Source organism: Crassostrea angulata, chromosome 10 (assembly GCF_025612915.1).
Source record: "Crassostrea angulata isolate pt1a10 chromosome 10, ASM2561291v2, whole genome shotgun sequence".
NCBI lineage: Eukaryota > Metazoa > Mollusca > Bivalvia > Ostreida > Ostreidae > Magallana > Magallana angulata.
Genome location: NC_069120.1, coordinates 10,226,238 through 10,244,289, shown reverse-complemented (window position 1 = coordinate 10,244,289; position 18,052 = coordinate 10,226,238). Strand labels below are relative to the sequence as shown.

Below are 18,052 nucleotides of genomic sequence, written 5' to 3'. Positions count from 1 at the left end.
CCCCCCCAAAAAAAAAATATTTTATTTTGTCTCAAAATTGAATAAGTATTATGATTTATGATGTAAATTTGGATCTGTGATTAAATTGTTTGGTTACAGATGATTTACTATATTTTTTACCTGAATATTATTTTATAATAGGAAGCTTGCAATAAGTCAGAGAGTCAGTAATCAAACAGGTCATTTTGTATGGCCTTCATCTTTTGTCCAAAAAAATAATCCGTATTTAAAATCTTTCAAAAGTTAAAAGTCTGGTATCTACCTTTTGCGATATGTTGGGTGACTTTTAGGGCCTTCACCACAGTTTCAAACCCCCGTATTTGGTGTTTTTAAATGCCCGTGTATCTTGGCAGGAAAAGAAGATTAGTAAAATTTAATGTCTGAATACATAACAGACATGGAGAGTGGTAGACCTGGCCTCATGTTGGAAGGTTTAAACACTGAACCGGCTACTGCTAACATAAACACAGTTATCTTCAGAGGGGTTTGATTAAATTGGAGTTTCTTAATCGGGCATTTCACATTTCTCAGTCCCGATTACCTGAAGTAGTAAGGGGTTAAAGCAACAAAACACACGTGTACGTAAAATGAACATGGCGCATTATTAAGTATAGTCCAAAAATTTAGATACTAATGGTAAAATGTGGATCATCTTTAAACCATTATGTCATAATTTCGTAAATATATTGATATCATGAAAATTTAATTTTAAATTTTTTATAACATTAAAAATGCCTAACGAATAGTTGACATTTCAATAAATGTGTTAGAATAGTTTAATAACGTATGTTGTAATCTATACAGTTTTGTCGCAATTTTAACTGTCATCAAGTTTCATTATGACAAAATTTTTAGTTAGACTAGTTCCGAGATCTGCTAGAATTTCAACTATAAACACGCTGTTTTGGATACGGCCAAAATCGGCGCATGAAATGATGTACATGCATTATTATACTCTATGCGACTGGTCTGTTAATAAAAACAATGTTATTTCTTCAAATACTTCGCTTTTTTATGTTTCAAAAGCCATGAATTAATGTCCAAAGTGTAAGCTTTATAATAATATTTAAAGTAATTTTTACAGTACATTAGAATCACATTTCTACAAATAATGGTCAACATTTCCCTCCAAATTTAATTAAAAATGTCCTTGTCGGAATTTCTGGGCGTATCAATCGTGGTATCTTATCAGATAAAAAAATAAAATCATATCAAACAGGAAAAAACGATAACTGATTTTCCATAGTATTCTTGTATAGGGAAAAACTAACGCTACTGCAAATTAATTGAAGTGTTTTATTTACAGATCGGGTGGGTGAAATATGCCTATGAATTTCGCATTTATCAATACAAAAAGACCCTGCTAATTTGGCAGGCATTTCCGCATACTCATTCACACTACAACCCTTTTTTAGATTTGTGACTAATTCTACCTAACATGCAAATTATACATATTAATGTTCCCCTGCCTTATTTGTACACACTTCCTATCGAGTGGGCGTTCCCCCACTGTCTACTCGGATACCTTCTAAGTCAACTAGTTCTCAGCTCTTCATAGCATATTGAAAAACAACGTGAACGTGAAAGCACCAGCTAAACCGTTCGGAACCCTTGTACCGTGTGCAAATGCTCCTTTGCCCATTGACTGTGAAGTGTATTGGGGGTACCAAAAAAGTGTATACATGCTGACACCTTAAACCGAAACGGAACTTTTAAAGTATGGCGTCGGTTCTAACTTTAGAGGCTAAATTAGAACGGGTGGATCCCACAACACCATGGGGATTTCGAATGCAAGGAGGAAAGGAGTTTGGAATTCCCTTGACGATTCTTAAGGTAAGGAATCTCTCTTCTTCAAGGACACACCCTACACCTGCACTCACACCTGTAAATTTTCACGGTTGACTAATCCCAATTTGACAGATTGATGTTTCCTTTAATGACCTAACAGTATTTTCACCTGGATCGGGATATAGTTATCAGCCGGTTTCTTGATGGGAACTCTCTATACGACTATAGATCTTTCCACACGGTTAATTTTTTGTCACCTAATGCAATGAACTAATTAAAAATACTGTTAGTGACACACCTGACTGCCATGTATTACTATTTTTGTCATATTGTTATAAAGTACAGCATGTAGCGTTGGATCTGTGCAGAGCAAGTTCTAGGAGGATTAAGGGCCACTTCAAACTTGATTAGTAGTAATACCCTCTATTAATAATACCAGATAACATCTGTGTTATGGAGTCTATACCATTAACATTTCTTCCTCTTCTTTACTTCTTCCCTACTTCAGAACTAAATAGACAATCTACGTTATGTTGTCCTGCTGGGTTTGTTCTCAGCTACAGAACTATAGCCAAAAAAATTGTGTTGGGTGCTATACCAATTCCTGTACATTCACAATTCGATGTTTCTTAGCATTAGTACATGAAAGCTCAGAACTTAGACATACAGCTACATATGTAAATGGTTACTATGGTTAGGAAAACTGTTACATCAGCGAGAGGATGGGTTGCCAATATCTGTCAAGGTATCAAGGTATTCCTGGAAAGTAATCACAGACAGAGAACGCTAGGATTTGTGTACCTTTCTTATCTCCTCTACTCACCATTCAGCCAGGCATCCGTTTAAAATAACTCTTACAGAATGCTGATTGCGAAGAATATGGGAAGTGGAGAAACATATCAAAACTTGTGTGTTTTGAATGTACAGTCATGTATCTATCATGTCGATCTTGAGTTATCAGATATTTTTCTATCTCTACCAAGAATCTGTGGGGGAGAGAAATCTTCAAATTCACCATGATCAAATTTTATCACTTCAACCTTTTTAGAACTGTAAGATTCTGTTATGAATAACAATATTGTTGATGATGCAGTCAAACATGCTCAGTATTAGTATACGGTACATCTTTTTAAAAAGATGGGTATTAATGAGATAGAATACACAGAACACTTATTCTCTTTTGAGAAGTGGACAGGCATAGCCAGTAATTCATTGACCAAAGCCTTGCTATAAGGACAAGAATAAAGAAGGAAGATGGTAATACAGACACGAAGAGTTCAATAAAAATTTCAAGAGATAAAAGTCATTATTATATCATGGTCATTATTACATATATAAGTGAAATAAAATGGAGAGAGAGAGAGAGAGAGGGAGAGAGAGAGTATAATGCCATTTATTTGCTTTACATATATCTTGTTATATTTGTTAGGTAAATCAAGGAAGTCTTGCAGCTAAGTGCGGACTTCAACAAGGGGACATTATTCTGAAAATTGGCAGCCAGGAAACAACAAATCACAAGCATAAAGAAGCCCAAGACCTGATCATTGGCTCTGGCAACAAACTCGATCTCCTTCTGCAGAGGTAAAGAGTTGTGAGAGATGTCAATGACACAAAAGTTATTTTTATACCACCCCTCCCCCATCTGTGCATGGTGGATTTCCTCCCCATGTCCCTATTTTGTATGTCTGTCCATTGTTGGGTGAAAATTGTTAGGCCTCGATCTTCATGAGAAGTGCAACCACTGGATAAAATATGAAAATGAAAATATTACTGGATGGTTTGCTACAGGAAAGAGCAATAAACTGTGCATATTGATTTGGTTATGGGTTAAAAGTTCCTGCCTTGCATGTTTGCAAATAATGTTACTAGTATATTATCTTTTTATTCATTCAGTTTTCAGAGTTTTCTTGATAATGGAGAGTGTTTTGGGTTCACAATTTGGATGGGTTGGATGCATTGCTTTCTCTGTTTGAGTTACACGAGTTCAAATATACAGTGCTTTCAGCCTATTACTGCTTCTTTAAGCACTTGAGTAAGGGTTAGTTTCAAATCTTGTCACCTCGTATTTTTCTTTTAAATTCAAGAATCCGTGAAAAAAAGTCAAACAATAATCGGTAAGTACAGGAATGCTGATGAAGAGAATGAATCAGTTTTTAGAGTAATAGAAGGAGATATTACTTGTTGTTTTGTTTGATGTGATATTAATTGCCTGATACTAAATCTGAAGGGTTGACAAGTTTTAGTTGATAGGTTTGATGTCTAATGTAGATATAATGAAGAGGCACAAGTCACAAGACATGCATGGCCGTTAAATGATGTTTGTTGTACAGTATTTCTGTCGTGACATCTATGTGACCTACGTGTGAAATAGTTAGCATAGCTGCACTTTTCTCAAAGCCTCTGATGATGGAATTAAACAATGTGTTTCTATTTTCTATCTATTCTTTCAAGAACTAGGCATCTACCAGTAAATATTTCAAATTCCTCTGCTTTTCTTTTATTTGTTGCTGGAAATTGTTATTTCTTTTTGGAATGCTTCTCTAAACTGACATATCATTACTAGCCTCTTACTAATAAAACTTTACCTACAGATATAGGAATTTTAATCTTTTTGCAACAAGGCTAATGATATATAGCTCATTGAAATGTTTAGATAGAGTGCATGCTCACATTTTTGTTTTCTGCTTCGTAAAGTCTCCGATCTTATCTAGATATCTTAGCTGTCTATGTGCATTCTAGTATTACATCATAGTAGACATATTTACAAACAGTACAATGTTTAAAGTACACTGACAGACTCTGTTAAGGGCAAGGCCCCTCCGTGGAGAAGTACCTGTACCTTAAGTCTCAACCTCCATATTGTTTATACCAGTACCATACATCTGTTAAAGGGTTTTAGCATTAGTCAATAAATCTTACGTTTTTTACGTCCAGTAATTTTGGCAATTGTGGATTGCGTAGGTAGAATGAAAATCAATCAGACGCATGTAATCAGTAATGAACTACAGGGGGGTAGAAGCTGTATCACACTCAATCACTACATTACACAGAGAGCACAGGGGCCAGGGAGGGCTATATATAGTTTTGTTTGGGTAAACTCCTAGTGATTACTACAGGTCATCCAATCAATAAGTATCATCATGTCTCTCCCTGCCAGTATCTCCCTCTTATCTAAAAAAGACAGACAGCTGGTTCATCTTGTGTTTACCTGATAGACAATCGTAATAGGATCACAGGTTTACACCAAGAACATGTGGAAACTGCCGAAAAAGCAGACTATTACATGTTATAATGGGAACGCTGATAAAGTGGAACCCCCAGTTTATGAGAGCTAGCATTATGAGGATACACATTAAAGCTTTTTACCAAGTTCTTTGAGAAAGCAGATTTGTTATCAATGATCTAGCATTATATTTGATACAGTCATGAAGATACATTTCTTAATCAAACTGTGCATGTATTGAACATTACAGAGGATAAAATAGAAAAAAATAATACGCCATTACACCTACAAAGAAATTAATCAGATAGCTCCTCAAACATGTCTAAGAAAAACTTAAACTGTTTTCTTTTATGTTTTCAAACCCACTCATTTGAATTAAAATGTTTGCACAGAAGCAGAAAGAAAAGATAACAGACTATCATTAACCATCTCTTTCTCTGTGTGAAACAGCTCTATTGTGAGATTACTTACTCTTTATCCTGGGTTTGACAAGTTATTTAGAAACGTAGGATTTTTAATTCAGGAACTGCTGAGAAAGCATGAGTGTAATAGGTGTATATTGTTATGGCTTGCATAGTTTCTACGTGTATCAGATAAGATTTCATAAAGGCCTAGATGGGAAGCAGGGAAACATTCTTGTGGCTGATTAATCACACACAGACGCACACGCCAAAAACGTTTTACACCCCAGCAAAATATACTGAAGCCAGCTAGGTTGCATTCGATGTTACCTGTGAATGAACTGTATAGTTCAATTTGCTATTCAGGTGCCGTGGTTTTATTAAACCGCCTCAGTTATACAACCACCATTTGGTGAATACATCAACCGACATTTGATTTATGTGCTAGAATTCCCCATCTATTGAAAAATAATAAATCTGTGTGCTCAATATGTCTGCAATATGTGTTAGTTTAAAGCAAGCAGTCATTTGTTACCTGAATTCACTATACTTGCTGAGGTTTGATTTTATCAGTGATTCAGTGAAAGGAATTTTGTTTCTTAAACAAAACACAAAAACAGTTTGACTTATTTTCCAGGACAAGGGCAATTGAATTTTTAATAAGAAACAACAAGGCACTCATTAGCATAAACAATGAGCCATTTGACGTTTGTAAAAGAAAATAAGGCTTGATGGAACTGTGAATTCATGATACTCCCATACAAATAAATCACTTTAGAAACAGAGGAACCTTTGATCTGTAAATATTAGTCTTCTTTCGTTGTTCGACCTAAAAATTCTACCTGGCCTTGCGAGCGCCAAAGTTCCTCATAGAAATTCTTAACCTCAAATCTGAGGTTTTACCTCAATTTTAAGAACTTATCTTGAAGAATATGAATCAAGTAATTTTAATGTTTTTGGTGATGATATATACTCGGTGATACTAGACATCACTCTTTATAAAATTCCTGTAGATATATGTCATTTATATAGATATATAAGGGACTTAAATTATAAATCTATAAGTGATTTATATAAATCAAGTCTCACTTTGTTTTCTATTTTTCAGAGGTGCTCCAGCCCCCCAGCATACTTATGAAAAGTTCGCTACCCCCAGCTTCAACTCGTATTCAAGCCCCTCTGGTGCCCCTCAGGCGGGCTCCCAGGTAAGAAAACAAATGTGGGTGCTGGGAGTCTCTTTGTAAGAGTGGCTATCAAACAATCACCTGCTAAAAGGCGATAGGGATCTGTAATATCTTCTTGTTATGTTACATTGTAAACACTCGATAGCAAGAATGTTGGTAAACATGCCACCTTAAAGTCTGATAAGGGGAGAGGAAATTGATTCAAATACTGGACATTTCTTGAAAATTAATGTGAACCGATTAAAGTGTGTTAATGCATGTTTATATTGATGAAAGACCAGGACGGATAAGGTTAGGGTTGAGTCATTTAATACCGGGGGTCGTAAGGTGGTGTAAGGTGACAGGGAAAAGGAAGGGGTTTTATAACCCAGCTCAGCCAAGTCAACAGTGTCTGCTTGTGTATTGATAGCGGGTTCAATTACACCACAAAAATTTACACAGGGAATCTGTTGAGCCAGCATTTATTGTTTCCTACATATTTGTGAAATATAAACTGCTTTGCTTCTTGAGACAGACAAGGGTCTGTTAGAGAAGAGTTTACAACTTCCTAAACTTCAATTAAACGACCTCTTTTAAATTTGATATTACATGGTTTTTTTTGTATGAAAAGAGAAGTAGGCATTGTTGACAGCATGAGGCTGAGTCATTTTCAATGAGTTTGGTTCAGGAAGGGTGTTTTTGATGGAGTTGTCCGTATTCAATGATGTAATCGAATGTTATATTTCAATCCTCTTTGCAGGCTATTCAATTTCCTATTTTCAAAAATGTAAGGGATTAGTTTGTGTTTGACAATACACCATCTGACACTTTTATATGTGTTGTTATGATGAAAATCACTTTGCACTCAGAATTTAAGTTTGTTGTTTTGATTTTTTAAAATAATTATTATATATGATACCAATTTTGTGGGAAAAGACACAAAAATACAAAGAAAAATATACAATATATATGAAAAAATACATCTCCTATGTTTTTACATATATAAGCAAGTAACTTGAATGAACTTCTCAAGCCCAATATCTGAAGAAAAATACTCCCACTAATCAATCAAAGGCATACGCTTTTATCAAAATAAAGTAAATCTTTTAAGATCTCCTTGTAATAATATGCAGGTGTTAAATTTTAATTAAGATACTGGCACAAAAGTAATTGAATCAATATGAGTTGGTGGACATATATTGTGTCCTATGTACATTTAGCCATCGTTTTACAGAACTACAATACTGCTGCAAAGCCCTTTGGATCCCCTGCACCCAGGCCCGATGTGGACGCTGTCACACAGCAAACTAGTCAACTCTCCTTTGCCCCGTAAGTAAATCCTAAATTTTACAGACTTTGTTTTTCATAACATTAAACAAATACACAAAAAGTGTTTTTAATGACCATCATGGCAATTTTTGAGTGTAAATGTGATGAATTTTTATTGATGTTTTCTGTAATGTGCAGGAAGCCTGCGGCGGTGCCGGCTGCCCCTCCCCCTCCCCCTCCCATGCAGGGCCAGGGGCCAGGGTTCTACTCAGCCACCCCACCCCCTCCCCCTCCTGCTCAGACCCAGGGGCCAGGGTTTTACTCAGCTGCCCAGAAGTATGCGGACAACGAGGAGAAACCAACATTTGCCCAGCATCAGTCACGCTCCTTCAAATTCCTCCAAGGCATGATGGACAGTGGACAAGGTGAGTTCATCCAAACAGAAAGAAAATCAAAACTAGATAAAATAAACGATGGAATCAAGCATGCGAAAATATTTTGATGTAAATGGGGCAACAATATATATATATAAGCACTTGTGTATAAGAGAATTTCTCAAATTCAACTTTTTAATGGAGATGTGAAAATATCTCAACTATGTATGATGGAAGGAAGTAAGGTCTCAAGCCCTTTCACTTGGTACCAGAGTAAGAGGAAATAGAAAAAGGAAATAGCTGTTTTGTGCATTGTTGCTATTATGAAAAATTGTTGAAGTACATGTAAATGAATTGCAAGAAAATTATGTGACAAAATTGTATAAAATAAAGTATTGGAGTATTAATTATTCATGTAATATAATTAAAATTCTTCTATCTGTAATTGGCTCAATTGCATGAATTGTAAGTGAACTGCATTTTAACTTTTCCTGTTGTGAAATGCATGAGTTGTTTCTCAAAAAAAACTGAACTGTTGTTTGGTGTATTGCCAAAACATTTAGAAGCAAAGTTGAAAATCCTCTGTTTAATAAATTGTGCCTTTGTTTGGTGAATAACCAAGAAAGTAAAATGAATAATTAGATGGCAAAGTTGAAAAACTTTGGTTACATAATATTGAAAAATTACGCCCTAGTGATAGACAGAGCTCTAAAACCACCAAGTCATTTTAAAACAAATGATCAATTTCACTGAACTATGTGAAGAATTCAATGGTTTGAGGCTCTTTCCAGTTCAGATGGTTTGTCTTACTTATTTAAATTTGGTTGGTTGGTAAACCAAACTTTTGCTTTTATTTTTTACATTTATTGAACATTTCAATTACTTATATCACAAAGCCGACTTTTCTAATCAATGAACTTATCAGTATAAAAATTTGATAGGAAATGCCTCATCAAGTTTTTGTAAATAGTTAAATGTCATCTGTGCTTTTATATAGTAGGGAATAACTAGGGATGACATCATATGTCCTTACATTTAACTGCATTTAGTGGCAGAATTATGAGGCTTGGGGTAAAATGCTGACGATGGACCCTCCGCTTTGGAGGGTCCAAAGTGGAGGGGGTGGAGCTTGCATGGTGTGTCAATCTTAATTCAGAGTCCGTTTGATCTGTCATTCCATTTTCATCATGCACCTAATAGCTAAAACATATTGGTTGTTTATTAGAAGTTTAAAAGGGGGGGGGGGTCCTAACATTTAATGATTTTGGCAACTTCAAATGAACTTTATCAGGATACATAAATTAATCTATGTTTGTGTAACAATTATTGTGAGTCCAGTGAAACTGGGAACAGGAAGTTAACTCACCTCAATGTTGAGAGATTTATTTTTTTCCCTGAGTAACAAATGTTAATAAATTAATAGATCTAAAAGAACATTATCCATTGACTATCATTATTAATTTCAACAATTACACAGATATAAACTCCAATTTTTATATTCATTGTATTTAATGAGCAAATTTGAATTAGGGAAGGGGAGTTTTTATGTGCCTGTGTTTAAAAGTCATATAAATAAAACAATGTTGTGGCCCATTCTGTTTCTAATAACATAATTGGAATGACAGATCAAACAGACCCTTAATTAAGATTGACACACCAAGCCCCACCCCCTCCACTCTGGACCCTCCAAAATGGAGGGTCCATCGTCAGCATTTTACCCCAAGCCGAATTATGAGTCATTCAAGTTTAAACTGGCATGTGCAAAGTGTAGATACATCAACTGGTATCTAATTTTTCTAGTCCAGATTTCATTTGAAGTTTGAAATATTTGCTGAAATATGTTAGAAACTTGATCAATTAGGTATCAAAAGATAAAAATCCAGTGTGAATACTAACAAATTAAAACACTTCTTGTGCAAATTGTTCATGTTTGCTATTTGAGATCATGCATGCTGTAGAGACTTCATAACACCCCACAATTTTCAGAGCCACCTAAAACCCTGCGACCTTCTCCTGGCCAAGTGGTTCGGAGTGTCTCCCCCAGCACAACCCAGAACAACTTTAACTCCAAACCCCGGCAGTTCAATACCCCACAAGGAATGTATTCAGAGGAAAGTACCAATAGTGCGTTAAAGATGGCAAGGTGTGTATTTTCTACAGACAATGACAAACCCTCAGTTAGAATCCTGACAGCTTTTTCCAGGCTTTTTATATTTATTGTTCATCTTTTGCATGATTTCAGTTCTTCTGTAGCCTTTTTATAGTTACGAATTAACAAGACTTTCAAAGACAGGTGGAAACTAATGTCTTGTCCCCTAGAGTTTAGGGGAAGGGAAGGTAGACTGTCACAGGGTGGAAGGCCTGGTTTGGGTTTTTGACAGAAATGTTGACCTCAGTCATTTTGTTTACAGATATCCCTGCTAAGCCTGAGCCAAGTCCTCCATGGAGGTAACATGTCTTCTGCTTGTTAGAGGGACCATTTTGTAGGGAAGGTGCTATAAAAGATGGCCCCCATACAAAGTTGACTTTGACAATGTACTACCATAAATTTATCATCAAATGTTCACATAAGGACATAAGGTTATACATGTACTATATCTATATATTCAATGACTGACAAGGGCTTCAAATGCCCCCCCCCCCCCCCCAAAAAGAAGAAGAAATAACAAAACAAACAAACAATAAAAAAAAACAAACAAGAAATTTGCTTGTTCATGTATTAAACTGTGCTTTATGCTTCCAAATTAGCAGACTTCTAGAAAAGTGAAGGATTTTGACCATTTTTGTGAGATTGCAAAAGTTTTGTTATTAATTTCTGATGTTATGCATACACGTACCACCAACAAGTGCAAATAAATGAGAAATAAATAGATTAGAAAAACATTGTATGTAAACACTTCATCAACATTCCTGAAATACTTTAAAAATATTGATTCACACATTCAAAATTTTACTCTCACTAGATTGATAATGAACTAGAACTAAGCTGTTTAATTAAATTTATTTCATTCACTGCTGTACAATGTCAAAGTGTATTGGGGTCAGATATAGCCCTTTCTGAAATGAGTTCCTTGGAGTTTGCATCATCCTGGAGTTTGATGAATATTGTGTTCAGTTTTCATTTTGTTTTACCAGTAGTATGCAGCATGTTTGAAAAGATGGTCCAGTTTCTTGGGAATTATAGAATTTTTGCATGTAGATTGATGTTTTTTCTCCATGGGTCTGCTTGAAGCACAATCTTTGAGTATTTTGTAATTTTTCTATTTTTTTTTCTTTTTTTTTTACATTTAATGGATTACCTTCCTGGCAGTCATGGCAACCAATCTGATGAGAAAAAATTCTGTCACTTTTTTTTTCGCAGATATAAGTTTTTGGTCAAAACGCTTCATTTGGAATGTAGCAATTTGTTTTTAGTACCAGGCAGGGAAGTTCACAAGGAGTGATGTTGCCTTTACTTGGCTGATATTTTTGTGACTAAACTTATATCACTTAGCCTTTAATAACAGGGATAGATTCACCTGTCAGTCTTTATTGACACTGTTAATGAAATATCAACATGGATTTAGTGTTGCGAATTGTAAAGATTAAATAGCCATGTTATTGGCCTTTTGAACCCAGCAATCTCTAACAAAAAATGTGCTGTCTGACACAAAATCTTAATAGGGTTAGTCAGGAAGTTTCAAATTGGGGGACACTTAGGAAAAATATTTCAAGTATCACCTGCGCCAGCATCTAACAATGAATGTTAAGAGCAGGTGCTTGTGTTAAAAGTTTTGTCAATTATGTCTTCTTCTCAGTCTGCACCCATTGATCTGAAGTGTCAATTTTTTGTTTTTTATTCATGAGTGTTTATTTTGAATATCTTATTATGTAATAAACCTGTGTATGAATGCTCTGCATGAGAAAGTAGGATTAGAGCCCTGCATGCATGTTTCAGGACTGGGGACGAGCAAGAGGAGGAACAGACGGTTGACGCTCAGGGGAAGGTTGTGTATCGTCCCTCAGAAACATTCAAAATGGTGCATGAACAAGAGACCCCCAGCCCACCCAAGCAAGAAGATGATTACAAACCTACTCATTCCAGAACTTTTAAAATGCTCCAAGAGAAATTGGGAGCTGGGTAAAGAATCTAGTACATAGTCTGGTCTGTGCCACCGGCATTTCGAAACACAGAGAAGAAGTTAAAGATTCATGAAAATTTATGAAACATTTTAATGACATTTATAGACATGTTCTTGTTCGAAATACATACATTAAACTATTTTCTGGCACAGACTAGAAATTCTACAAATTGGTTGGAGCTAAAGCATGAGACGAATTTGATAATTGCCTGTTGTGTATTTACCATTAAAAGTTGCCCAGATGTTGTGTGTTTATTCACCTGCATGTAATCCATCAAAAATCGATTAAATAAATGTTGAATTTTTTGAGCACTTGAATTCATGATACAAAAGTTGTAATCTTTGTAATGATAAATTAAAACAAACTTCAGTTCTTAAATGGGCATTTCAAGGATAATTTAATAAAAAGTATGGTTTATTCCCTTTATTATTTGTCATGAAATTCTGAAATTTTGATTTTTTAATTTTTTTATTTATTCAGGGACCAGCCCTCTACACCTAAGGCTCCCCCAGCACCAGGTAAGGGCAGCTAACTGTGTATATCATCTGAACCTCTGTCTCTGAGAATACTATAGCTTTCATGAAAATCTTCCAAAAACTGCATTGAATAGTTTGATAAATAGATCATCTAACTTATTGTATCTATGATATATATAAATGTATACTCAGTTTGATTGAATTTTTCTTGATTTATCTATATAAACAGTATTTAATTTAACATAAGCGATAGGCACAACCTATTTTAGCCGTCTCCCTTATTTTTCTTGATGCTTTAAGTATCATAATATGTGGATCTAGGCTCATTTGCCCTTGTCAGTCATTTTCAGAAATGCATATTTTAAATCTATGGCCTTGAGTAGCAAAACTATGATCTGTAATTATCACAGCATATTTTTCTTCCTCAAGCTCAATCTTCGGCGCCTAAGCCAGGGGTGTGGACTCCCCCAGCAGCCCCTACTGCCAAGCCTTTCACCCCCAATGTTCAGCCCCCTGCCCCTGCTGCTCCAGGAGGCCCCAAAATGGGCCCTCCAAGGAACCCAACTGGAGTCAATGCAGTTAGAGCCAAGAAGGGTGAAGCAACTATTTTCAAGAGCGGTGATTCAGTGCCAGGAATCACAAGAATTCCTGTCTGTTCTTCCTGTAGCATCTCAATCAGGTATAGCTATCGTCACTGTCTGATTAAATGCCAATAAACTAAGAATAAACTTATTAATAAGTTGAATTTTAAATTAACAAAGTTTTTATGAATAAGTTTCGAAAGTAAAATGAAGTTTTTGTTGAGTGTTTGTAAATGTTTCTAAATTTACTAATTTGCAAGTACATGTACATGTACCGGGTATACAAACATTTTTGTTGAAAAATAAATCAAGATAAATTGACATAAGTCTGTTCCTGGGGCCTGAGTACATAAATCTTTAGAAAAGAGTGAACTTGTGTTGTTATGTTTCAGAGGGCCTTTTGTGGTAGCCCTGGGTAAGACCTGGTGCCCTGACCACTTTGTCTGTCAGAACCCGCGGTGTGGACAGAAACTGCTGGATATTGGTTTCGTAGAAGAGGGAGGCTTCTTGTACTGTGAAAAGGACTATGAACAATACTTTGCACCAACTTGTACCAAGTGTGGAAAACCAATTGTTGGGGTAGGTCAAGCCTCTGCGTAAAAGTGCGTTAGTAAACATGATTATTGGTTTGATAGATTTAAAGATCATTCTTGCATGATTATTGTCTGATTGGGGTTAGAGATTTCTAAAAAGTATTGAAATGAAGTAGTTTGTTTAATGAAGCCATTCAATGACAGTTATTTTCTTTGATCACTTCAGGAGTGTGTTAACGCTCTGCAGAAGACCTACCACCCTGTCTGCTTCATCTGCTACCAGTGTAAGCAGCCAATCGGCGGTAACCAGTTCCACTTGGAGGATGGCAACCCCTACTGTGAAAATGGTAAGTTGGTACAGTACTAGGATTTGTACCAGTAGAGTACATAGATGGTTGACATTTTGCTGGTACATACTGAGCTTGATGTACAAATGTTGACTGGGATTGACTATCATGTGACCCCTTGACGGATGTGATGGTGCCTGGCACAGTTATATATAGTGAGAAAATATTCATAAATGCTAAATAGTGGCAGTTTTCATAAGCTGAGAGTTCAGCATACATTTATCTAGAACAAGCCACTTCAATACATTCAGCAGAAGTAGCTATCACTTCTCAAGGGAGACAAACCAACCTACCCCATTCAAAAAAATATGATAAGGGCAGAAAATGCATCACCCAATACCAACATTGAATAATTTGAAGATCTCTCAAGTCTTTATTCTTGGTAAATTGGGCAGTACATACTAAGTTTGCATTTTTGAATGAATATGAAGTATCTTGAAAAGTATGCATCATTTAATTAATTAAATCCCATTTATTGTGAATTTATTTACTAGACTTTTACTTGCACCTAAAATCAATTTTATTATTATCATTTTTTGTAAAGTTTATTTTTACTTTCTATAAAAATGGTAGAGGTAATCTTCTAATCAGGCATCTTTTAAGCTCTCAGTTTACCAGTATTATAATGGCATTCTTACCTTTGAATTAAATGTAAGAAATATCTCTGTTGTCTTAGAACGACATTAATGTGCTGCTCTCATTGTAGACTGGAGGCAGATGTTCCAGACCATGTGCAAGGGGTGCGACTTCCCCATCGAGCCCGGGGACCACTGGGTGGAGGCCATGGGCAACAACTTCCACTCAGAATGTTTCAACTGCTCGGTGAGTGAATCAAAGGCCAAACTTTGGTGTGCATGGGCTCGTTTCCTCTCATTTTGACACCCATAAAGCTTTTACTTGTCATTGGAATACATAGAGTAGATTTCTTTTTCCAATTCAAATTTTATGAGTAAAGTAGGAAAAAAGGAAAATGGAGGGTACCATTATAAGTAAATAACCAGCAATGTTAACCAATTGAGGAATGAATTTGAAAGGTACCAAATTTTAATATGAGTGCCGGTATAAACCCGGGACAGTTGATGCTTTACAACTGCTCATACAGATTGAATTTATTTGGATATTTGATTTTATAATATGTACGATGTACAAGGGGGAGACAATCTTGATTTTACAAAGAGTTTCTCTTTTTAGTGTGTATATACTGGTTGACTCATATTGTGAGCTCTTGTTATTTAAATACAATGTATTCTAATGAATTTTCTCTTTTCATTTCTTTTTTTTCATAGACCTGTGGTGTTAATCTAGAAGGTCAACCATTCTTTGCTAAAGGCGGCAAACCCTACTGCAAGAAACACACCCGATAAAGTTCTCCGTCAAAATCTTAGATCCTCCCATCCACAGTCACTGGACCTTAACCACCTCCTTCCGTGCCTGGAGTTCAGCAGAAATGTGATATGTCAAATTTTGGAAAACAGTAATAAATTTTCATTTTAGTGCCAAATCTTTCTTGATGATAATGGATATGTCTGTCACAGTTAGAGGTCAAGAATGAACTTCAATCACATGTTTAAGAATATTTGTGTTTTGACAGAGGTGCTTTTGTATTAAGCTGTAGAAATAAGCATGTCGTAAACATATCATATGAAAATGAGGGTCAGAATAGCCAGTTGTCTAGCTAGTCGTGATATTATACATGTATTGTTTTACATGTCGTGTCTGGGTGACTCCTTAGATGATACTATTTATAGTCTTAATGGGTCACAGGGTGCAACCATTTTTGGCAAAAGAATCTCATGTGTGCAAGTATTAACTTAAAATCATGTAAACACTTTTAATCTTCATACAAATACTTATACATGTAAAGATAACTGCTCTAAAATGTTGAAGCTTGTAAATCTACTTTTTCATGCATTTGATTAACTGGATGTGCATTATATACTGCGCATTTCTAGGAGGAATTCACAATAGCTAATTTGATGTAACAGCTTTACAGCCAAAATAACTTAGCACAGATGTTACTCATTGTTTTGATTATGCAATTTGTACATGCTAGTCTCAGGCATTTTCTCTAATTCTTGTACCTATATCTTCATGCTTATCATTAGACTCTTTGTGGAAGTTAGTGGATTTGTTTGTTAACTTGCTTGTAGGATGTCCACTGTTTAATTTCCTGTCACAACATTGGTATGTTTTATTTGTTTATGGGTGATAATGTAAATATTGAAATATTGATAAGTGAACAACACCAAGATCAATGATATGCTTTAAGCCAGTTCATTAATGAAGTAGGATTGTTTTATCAATGGATTAATAAAATATTTATCCCAAAATGAGATAAGAAATGTGTTATTGTTTTTTAAAGGTACTGCTTAGGAATATGGAGGATTGGTTAAGTACTCCCCCTATAAATATATATCTTTGTTTACCTGATAATACTGTAGAATAGTAAACTTGTTTACCATTTTACCTACAGGGTTAAACAAAGGGTGAAATCTAAGGTGGACCAACTGTGCTGTGTTCTGAATGGGGAGATGTGTCTGATGTCTGTTCAATATTCAAACATCCTATATATCTGATAGTGTTTTATATACTTATTCAATTTTGACCATGGTGGTAGTCCACCCTACATTGTTTATCAACCCTGGTAGGTCAGTCATAGGATGCACAGTAGTAAATGACTACTGGTACCTAAATTTCACAAGCTTTAATAGTACAATATCATTCAAAATAACAACTCACTTATTTTTAACACGATCTGCTTAGCACATTTGTTTAAAGGTATATAACGTTGTTGAAATTAATTTTTCACGCTCCCTTTCAGAGGTTGCATATACTGAAATGGGTATACAGATTTATCAGAATATCTATGTCAATTAGGTTTGGTTTTGTGTACCATAGTGCATTTTTTAAAAAAATTTTCTTTGCATGGGTTGCACATCTGAAATGAAATTCGGTATGCAGGTTTATCATAGAATATTTTTGTGAAGTTCAGTTTTAGGTATGATCGAGCAATTTTTGACAGTGCTGTGCTCCTTGGCCTTATAAAAATTCCAATTATTTGCAGTTTTCATTTATTTCTTTGCAGCGGTTGCACATACTGAAATGAAATTGTTATCCTAGAAATAAAAAAACCTTCCATTGGTACGCATAGGATTTGATCAGAGACTCACAATTTCTTTGAAAACAAGTGTGATTAAAAAACAAGTGTATTGATTGGTGGTACCATTTTGCAGGAACAAAATTTTCAATCAAAAGATGCCATAGTAGTGAAGATTGGGGGGGGGGGGTGTTATACTGGTGAAAGATTTAATTCCAAATTAAAAAAAAAAATTAAGATAATGCATTAAAATAGTACCGGTAGTTTCAAGAATTCTAAGTTATGTTTAATGATAAAAACAGTGCAATCACAACCATATATTGGTATGGTATATTTGATATAGCATAATGCTATAAATATAAACATGCAGACGGTTATACCAGTGCAACCCGTCTGTCAACAGTTTACATATCTATCATGTACATCCAACTGGAATGCTTGTTTCCTATTCGGAGAGATTCAATAAGCATGTTTTAAGTTTAAACACAATCAGATTGTGAATTCTATTTATCGTATATCTGAATTCATGACTAAACATCTAATATATTGAGGCATATATGTATATTTCTTAAATGTAAAATGCATGTACATGTATCATATTCCAATCTGGTTGTTTTTCATTTTTTTTCAAATAAGAATTGTAAAGTAGCACAGCAAAATAGCTTTCATGAGTTTAAA

The 18,052-nt window shown here is 35.1% G+C and overlaps 1 protein-coding gene across 4 annotated transcripts; it reads left to right on the top strand.

Annotated features, from left to right (window-relative positions):
- Positions 1–1,577: 1,577 nt before the first annotated feature.
- On the top strand, positions 1,578–16,619 carry LOC128166151 (PDZ and LIM domain protein 7-like). Of its 4 annotated transcripts, XM_052831112.1 has the most exons (14): positions 1,578–1,833; positions 3,218–3,369; positions 3,873–3,902; positions 6,521–6,617; positions 7,810–7,904; positions 8,043–8,269; positions 10,205–10,361; positions 12,156–12,338; positions 12,821–12,858; positions 13,246–13,495; positions 13,790–13,976; positions 14,157–14,277; positions 14,984–15,099; positions 15,564–16,619. In XM_052831112.1, the coding sequence occupies exons 1-14, from the start codon at positions 1,720–1,722 to the stop codon at positions 15,639–15,641; spliced, it is 1,845 nt and encodes a 614-aa protein (XP_052687072.1). In that variant the 5' UTR covers positions 1,578–1,719; the 3' UTR covers positions 15,642–16,619. The 4 variants fall into 4 exon arrangements, with proteins under 4 accessions (XP_052687072.1, XP_052687075.1, XP_052687074.1 ...); XM_052831115.1 differs by lacking the exons at positions 10,205–10,361; positions 12,156–12,338 and adding an exon at positions 10,630–10,666; XM_052831114.1 differs by lacking the exon at positions 12,156–12,338.
- The last annotated feature ends 1,433 nt before the right edge of the window (positions 16,620–18,052 follow it).

Excerpts from the sequence above, each read along its gene's own strand:
- LOC128166151 (XM_052831112.1), top strand. The coding sequence starts at position 1,720 with ATGGCGTCGGTTCTAACTTTAGAGGCTAAATTAGAACGGGTGGATCCC. Across the intron at positions 10,362-12,155 it reads AGTGCGTTAAAGATGGCAAG|GACTGGGGACGAGCAAGAGG; the intron begins GTGTGTATTTTC and ends TGCATGTTTCAG. Across the intron at positions 15,100-15,563 it reads CAGAATGTTTCAACTGCTCG|ACCTGTGGTGTTAATCTAGA; the intron begins GTGAGTGAATCA and ends TTTTTTTCATAG.